At 47.1% G+C, this 8,301-nt stretch overlaps 1 protein-coding gene across 4 annotated transcripts in view; it reads left to right on the forward strand.

The window, feature by feature from the left end:
* The first annotated feature begins 2,509 nt into the window (after positions 1-2,509).
* TUBB4A (tubulin beta 4A class IVa) overlaps positions 2,510-8,301 on the forward strand; it is a 17,457-nt gene continuing 11,665 nt past the window's right edge. For 3 of the 4 annotated variants that reach the window (XM_018565699.1, XM_018565701.1, XM_018565700.1), the window contains exon 1: positions 2,512-2,581. In XM_018565699.1, coding sequence (XP_018421201.1) covers positions 2,525-2,581 — 57 coding nt within the window. In that variant the 5' untranslated portion in view covers positions 2,512-2,524. Of the gene's footprint in view, positions 2,582-8,301 lie in introns of all 4 variants that reach the window. The other variant, XM_018565698.1, reaches the window with a different exon arrangement.

The raw sequence follows: 8,301 nt of genomic DNA on the forward strand, positions 1-8,301 counted from the left end.
CCCCCAGAGTGCCTGGCTCTCACCCTTACCCCCTAGAGAATTGGACACCTAGCCTCACCGCCCAGAGAGCCTGGCACCCACCCGCACCTCCCAGAGAGGTAACCTACAGGCCAGCATAGAACCAAAACTCCCCCTTCCTCCCAGTATGATTCCCCCCCTTTAAATCACCCCTAGTACAGATCTTACCCCCCGCCCTACTGACCACAGACCCTAAAAACAGGGACTGTCCCGAGGGAAACAGACAACTGGCAACCATAGATGCGTGCGCCAAGCAGCCCAATGCGTTACAACTTTGTGGTAATATCTCAGAATATGAAGAATTGCCTAAATATTCTGAGAAATAACAGAGAGTTCAGACTAATGTACAGACCCTCAGGGCTTCTTCACAGACCAGATCTGTGTGCGTCTCTGGAAACATGGGTATGTGTGTTTTGGATAAGTTCCGATGCATTTTTTTTATTAGTCTCAATTTAATTTCCGGTATGTTTGCATGTGTTTCGGTGCGTTCCAGACCAGAAAAAAATAGTGCTATTTTTTTTTTTTACTGCACTGAACAAAATGGTGTGAACTTGCCTCAATCTTTTACCATAGGAATGAATGGAAGTTGGACCAGCTGAAAAAAACTTTCTGGTCTGGATCTGGTGTGAATAGGTCCTAAGTGGTCCATTCACACTGCCAGGGCCGGCCTTAGGCCTTTAGGCGCCCTGTGCGAGAAAGCTTTACAGCGCCCCTCAGTGGCCACACCCTTTAGTGGCCACGCCCCCGTAACCACACCCATTTCCCCCAATATATGCACCATTTAAAGACTCCTATTTTGTTAAGCCGCAAAGAAACATATTAAAAAGTGTGATAAAAATAAAACTTTTATTCAAAGGTATTAAACTTGTAGGCACAATAGAAGTATTCTTATCAAATAAAACAACAGAAGGTAAACAATAAATGTCAAAATACAATAGAGTCTATAAAAATAAAGTGTCAGGTCGTCATGCTGACCCCTTTTTTCAAGTAAGTGCATCTAGAAAAGTAAAAATAAAAAACAGAACACAGACCCCGGGCTACATGTAAATGAAGCCAGGGGTCTGTATTGTATTCAGACACATAATAATAATAATTTGTTTGAGAATGTGCGGCGGCCATGTTGGCCACCGGCGTGTTCTGTGAATGCGTGCCACCATCTCGGAGGCAGGGAGCATGACGTTACATGACGCCATGCATGTGTGGCGTCAGGTGACCTCACACGCCGATATTGGCCCCACCATCTTGGTGTATACCTAGATAAACACCAAGATGGCGGCGCCCAACACGTGCGGTGTTATATGACGTCATGCACCCTGCCTCCAGAACACACCAGTGGCTGAATACAAAATAGCATATAAATGAGTTTTGTTTGATGAAACAAATGAAAACTTTTTTAGTTTTCGTTCATTTCAAGCACGGCGCCCTTGTTGCCATGGCGCCCTGTGCGGCCGCACGGCTCGCACACCCCTAAGGCCGGCCCTACACATTGCAGACTTTGCCCTAAAGGCACTGTATCCGTGCGTTTACTGCATGCATTACATTTTCCATCTTAGCATGCGATGCATTGGATTGTGTGAAAGGGGTTTGCTGCAATGTGAATTGACCCTAAGGCCACATCAGGGCGTAGCGGGAGGGAACGAGCGTCGCGGACACATGCATTCTCGCACGTTTGTGTGGGCTTTGTTTCCCGTGTTTGGTGCGTGTCCCCATTAGGGCCTTGGATGCGCCCCAAAAGCGAAAAAGTCATACATGTTGCAAATTTGGCAACATGCATTCCTCATTTTTCCTGTGCATTTGTGCACGTCCTCACGCCCATGACCTAGTAATGGCAACGCACGCATGTTCTGAGTTTTTGCACACATCGTGAACTTATACATGGACCCTATGACATTCTGTCAATTCAATGGGCACAAAAACGCAGCAGCTAAGAGGTTCCCATCCGCCACAAATTCAGTCAATTCCATCGGCCACAAAAAGCACCACGGAAAAGTTTGGCTGGAATTGGGCTTTAGGTTCTGCTCTTCAATACGTATTAAGATATATAGTACTGATTTTAATAATCACCTCACGGTAAACAAAAACGTGAATATACTTTTGTAGAGTAGAGGTGATGTCACTAAGCCGCATACCTGAGGTGAAGATACAGCCCAGTGTCAGGTGAGGCCTGTGCGACCTGACAGAACCGCGCCACAAAATGGCCGCGCCCACACCCATCTCACACAGAATCCCGCCTTTTTTCCCCTTCCCTCACTTTAAAACCACGCCCCTGTCTATCCCCCGCCCACAGCCACTCCCCGTTTCGTTGGCTACGCGCACGCACTGTAACACCAGGCGGCTGGGGACACTAATATGTGACCAAAGAACTCCTATGAGCTGTTCCTTTTAATGCCAGGTAGATTAAGACCCCTCTTGTGACACAAAGGAAAATGGCCGATATGCCCTTCTTCCCTTCCTTAACTAAGATGGACGACTTCTTCAGCCCATTTCAAAGATGGCTGCTGCAATCATGAGGGAGATCGTCCACCTGCAGGCAGGCCAGTGCGGCAACCAGATTGGGGCCAAGGTGAGAGAGGGAGAGGAGGGCCCTACACCTCATATTGGGGGGGAATTCTGGATACATTGTATCACATCTGGAAGAGGGGGGGATCTGGATATGTTGTATCGCCTCACACCTGGGGGGAGGGGGATCTGGATACATTGTATCATTCCTGCACTGTTAATGGAGGATACAGCTGTCATTGCTCCCCATCTTGGTATTGTACTATGTGGTTGGTTATGCAAATCGGTTTGCTCTTTTGACAGAAGGCTCTGTACAGCTCTCCTATAGATAAACCTATGGCAGCGGGTTAGTGGTCTCTGTACGGCGCCCTGGAATATGTCGGTGCTATATAATGGTGGCTGATGCATTCTCAGTTACGGGAGTGAGGGTTAGTGTTCTCTGTAAAACTACAGGGAGTATGTTGGCGCGTTTTTGGGGGGTGGGGGGTGCGGTTGTGTCACTTCTATGTCAGTTGTATGTAATGGGAGGATGATAGATTTGGCATCTGCATGCCTATCCAGTGCCATGTTATGTGGCTTCCATGATGGTTCCTCCCCTCCCCCCAAACAGAGATTTGTAATTCAGTATTATGCTCTGCGGTTATTCATATGTGACATTGGAAGTCAGCCATGTATATTATCAGACGTGACGTCTGTGTATTCATCAGTGTCTCCAGCGTAGGTGCTGTACTATAGGTTACCTCCCCCCATAGTGGGGGATATTCTTGATGATTACACTGGGAATTGGTAATCAATATCCTGTATACAGTGGTCTGTGCTATGGTAATCCCGTCCCCATGTAAAGCCTGCTCGGCCGATAATGCACAGGCATGACTGGTTAGTATAATTTTTAGCAACAGGTTATACTGGTGTGATCCTTGCTGCACATAGCTGCTGCTTTACTGGGTAATGACGGCTCAGACTTATGTTCTGTGGTGTGAATTCAGCTATGCGCCCCTTCCCCCCCCCCATCATAACACAGACACGGCTCTGTCCTTCTTCCCAGCAAGAGGGGGTTGTGCCTGGCAGCGTACAGCAATGCAATGACGCCTCTTCCCTCAGCAATGCAGCTGGGTGTGGTAGGTGTTTTCTGCCTCACTCAGACGCTGCCATTGTCCATTCACTGAAATGTCAGATGAGGAGGAAAAATATAGAAAATCTATGATTTTAATATGAGGCCGTGTAGTGGGGGATCCCGGAGGGCGAGAAGGGTACCTGGCCCAGTGCCATGGCAGAGAGAAGGGCTGCAGCTCTTGTTTTTGGCCAATTAAACCTGGGCTGGTCTTGCTTTTTAATAGCACAGGAGAAGAGTTTTATGATGCAGCAGACGTGTCCTTAATCATACACCAGGCGGCCTCACCCGGCACACCCCCCACCCCCGCCAGCCGGATCTGGCCGCACCGGTGTCAGGTGACTCATATGGAGCAAGAATGAGTTGGACTTGTGTCACTGCAGAGTGACAGGGCAGGCGTGAAGCTACTTAACTGCTGGTCTGCTTGAGAGATACAGTATACACGCATATATACACACACACTACCTGAAAGAAGCACTCTACAAGATTGGGATGTGTTCTGCCAACCATGGATGAGTGGTGGGCGCTGTGCCAACGTTTCACATACGTTTTATGCGGCATTTGTAGCATGAGAGTTCTATACACATATACAACCTGCTTTTATAATGTATGGATGGTATTAGTCTACATTTTACATCCAGTGGAAGTTGTGGCATGCATTCTACAATAATGGAAGGTCTGGTGTGGGCAAATAAATATGGAATCCGGGGGCCAGACTTATCCAGTCCAGGGGCCAGACCTGTCCAGTCCAGGCGCCAGCTCCAGTGAGAACTTCAAAAGTTAGGTGCCAGCTGTAACTTTTAAGGAGCAACGACTACCCGGCTCCTAGGAATTCTCCAGCCCTGGAGAAGCTAGTATTTTACCCAGTGGATTGTGTCTTGAGTACCCAAGTCTCTAAGATGGAAATTCTAGGCTTTGTCCTACCTCCTACCATGGGCTCTTGCTGATTCATCCTGTATAGTGTGAAATCTATATAAATCCACTTGGGGCAAGTAAAATCCCTTCAAGTGGCAGTGACAAGTTGCGACTGTAGTGCAGTGATCTCACCGTGGGCGTCCCGGATGTACGTTGGTGGGAGATGCAGTTTGCCAACCCGGAGAAGATGTATGCGGCAAATAGGTTGGACTTGATGGACTAATGTCTTTATTCAACCTCAAATACTTTGTAACAGTTAATGTCTAAGAAAAGCTCTATCCCGATCTTTGTTGTGAAGTGGATTGGTTTGTGGTAATCAGAGGAAGAGATTGATGGCTTCAAATATGATGTGGAAAAATATCCATAAAATAATTTAAAAGGAGTCTATTATATGCAAATACTGACGTGGGGTACACAAGACCTAGTGCACTTGGGGGAACAAATCAATCCGCTGAATGCCGAAAAAGCAAAGGGAAAATGAGCTGAACGGGGACCATGGAAGTCACCACCTGGGAATCAGCATGTGGTCATCTCAGAGAAATCGTCTACATTTGCTTGGTGGCATCCAGCATTTTATAGGCCTGAAGAGAGCATATTTGTGACATTAGTTTTGATTCGTATTCTCCATGCTTATATCAGGATTACGTGAGGGCGATGTACTACGCTCTTGGTCCACAAATCATCAAAGTTTACTGTCCCAACAGACATTGAGGATGACCCCCTATCTTTTGGGGTTTGCAAAATAATGCACTCAGGGCCACATGTGTCAATACCTAGAATGGTAAAGGTGAAGATCCCTAGGCAGAGGCACAGAGGGGGGATATAGGGCTGCCATGACATGGGTATGTACCATCTATCTCTGACGATTCTGCAGTCTTGTGCTTACTATGACAGCATCATTGGATGTCATCTGCATCAGGACTCCAGTCATCCCTCTAATGAACATAATTGGTGCATGTTGCCACATCATTGGGTGGAAAATGAGGGCACAGTTTCACACCCACATAGAAAAGCCTAATTCACTTTTTGTTGACCTGCCCAAGATCTAAAGATAAAGGTTCTCCACACATTACAGGTGTGCTTCACATCTGAGACCCTCTGACTATGGATTCTCTCCTTCATTCTTCACTAGGATTGATGGGATGTGGTTGCTCTAAGTAAAAAATAGTTTGTTCAGATGCTTCAACTATGCCATCAAAGCTACAGTCTGTCCATAGTAGTAAACTGTTCCAACATGAACTTCTAAACAGACCCAGCTTTCAATTGCCTTGCTGATATATCGCAAACAAAATCAAGTGTTGTCCAAAGTTTTTTTGTGGAGGGGGACACGTGCAGTCTTCTGAACATGTTGGAATAGCAAAGGTTAGCACGGAAGATGGATCATTAACGCATCATGGGGCAATCGAAGGCCTCCATTAAATGCCACGTCGAGTCGAATGAGTGGCTTAGCCTTGTGAGCGCCTACTATATCGGTGCAATTCCAGATTCCCAGACCCAGCAAGAATTTCAGATTTTGTATATAATTTGGGTCAAGGTAAACCTTGCTTTAGAAACGATGGAGGGGCTTCCAGTGCTGGCTTGAAATTGCAACTCTTCTTAGGCGGAACCACTTCAAAGCTTTGATCTGCTCACCCGAAGCAAGCATGCAGGTCAGGAAAACCATAGTGCAGTACAAAATCTTTATCCCCACACTTGTTCTGGGTCAGTGACTTGAACTGTGGAGGCATTACAGCTAGGCAATCAGTATTTGTAGAATTGGTCAGCAGTGGCAGCACCCATGCTTTTCTCAAGAAAGGTTACTCTAAAATAGTGAGGTTGTCTTGGTGGATCCCTTACTGGTTTAATGAGGCCTTGTACAGAGCAACTGGTCAATGTGCCCCAACCTATAAGCAGTCGATCAGATTGGTAAAATAGACTGAGCTGTTGCTATGGGTTACTTTACATTGTGCTCTTGGCTTTGATTAGGTCAATGGATTGTAGTCTAAAATGAATATTCTGAGGTAGATTGTGAAAACTGGTTTGTTGCTATAGCAACCAGTCTAACCGGCACTGGGAAAATGAAGATGGGATTTGACTGGTTGCCATGACAACCTTTTACACTGCTATTCATAAAATGGCCTTCAAGGGTAGGGTAGGCACGGGTATGTTTGTATGATCCAACAAGATCGATCATTCATAATACACTGTATTGGGATGTCAATCGCTGATGGCTGTGGAAATCCAGCCTTGCTGGTGGACCTTAATCTGTCATCCAGAGTGAGGTCTGCGACTGCCTACAGTGTCCTTCCGCTGTTTATGGATTTGTCAGTCCTTAAACAGATGTGAGCTGTTTGCAAATGACCGTATAATTGGCGCTCTGATACACCATCCTGCCTGTTCTGTCATTGAATAACCAGGATGTCGCGCTTCAGGCCGAATGCAAATATTTGCAGGTCTGTTGCATAGCTTTATTCTGAGGTAATGGCTGCATGCAGCAACGTCTACACCCACATCCAGTCTGGGCTTGATGGCTCCTCTTAACACTGTGGAGGACTGATTGGGGGATGGGTGGCTGATGCTGCGGAGGGGAGAAAAGGGACTGCTGGTCATACTCTACTATATTTGACACAACTGCAATAGACATATAAAAATTCCAAACTTTGTCATAAACGGGGCTCACAGATGTGATTGGGAATGTGGACCCGCTACACTGACAGGGACACCTAGATCAAAGGGTGCAAGCGTTATAGCTGTCAACTCCCAGAGCTGGAGTACTAGCAGGGAATGGAGCTTACTGAGGCACGTGGAAGTCGAGTTAATCTGGAAGTTCAAGGCACGGTGCTGCTATGCTACGTAGGTAGCATGGGGTCCCCAGCATGTGGCGTCTAAGGTTCACCAGAGCTCCTGATGGTGGAGATGGGCTTGGCTGCGTGCTGATCCCAGGTCACGATCCCCAGGTTCGTGACCTGACTTCCATTGCCTCATTCAGCACTACAGCTCAACTCAGCTAGCAGCTGCCGAAGACTTCAGGATGGGATGTGGACACGGGTACAGGGTACGACTCAAAGGCTAGGGACAGGCTGAAGACTAGGACTTCCAGGAATGATCCAAAGGTAGGAGTAGACTGTAGATAAGGATTTCCAAGGCCAAAGCGAAGCACAGGGCAAACTGTAGGCAGGGATTTCCAAGGATAATCCAGAGTTCGGTACACAAGTGAACTACAAGGACTTGAGCTTCAACAGCAAACATGGGCCCTGGCATCTAGCTTGGGCCGTGTACTGCTTTGGGTTTAAATGGAGTGTGCAAGAGGGAGGAACCACAGGATTGGCCACCAGCTGACAGCACTGATTGACTGAGAAGCTGCATAATAGTCAGGAGAGGGCGGCTGACGCCTAAAGCTTTCAGACTAGTGCAAGTAAGGAAGACAACACTTGCCTGGAGGACTACAAGCAACAGCACAGCCTCGCATGCCTGCAGGGGTAAAAGGTCTGCACATAGTTGTGGAACTACAATTGACAGCTCGGCCGCAACTCTGCAGCAGAACTGTGACGCTCTCCCTAAAATCTGGGTCATGTCAAAAAAATGTGTTCGCTCAGATCGAGCACTTTATGTAACCAGCAGTGAGTGATTCTAAGAAGGCAGCTACGTGTAATTTCAGGAATGTTTTTCTCATATCTAAACATCCTCCTCCAGGGAAAAGGATCCATTTCCTGTGTTCTGTCACTGGGATTTCTTATTTCATTGCAGAAGTGTCATCTGTCCCCGCCCCCCCCCCCCCC

The sequence above is a fragment of the Nanorana parkeri genome, unplaced genomic scaffold (genome assembly GCF_000935625.1).
Source record: "Nanorana parkeri isolate BGI_ZX_2015 unplaced genomic scaffold, ASM93562v1 scaffold874, whole genome shotgun sequence".
Taxonomy (NCBI): Eukaryota; Metazoa; Chordata; class Amphibia; order Anura; family Dicroglossidae; genus Nanorana; species Nanorana parkeri.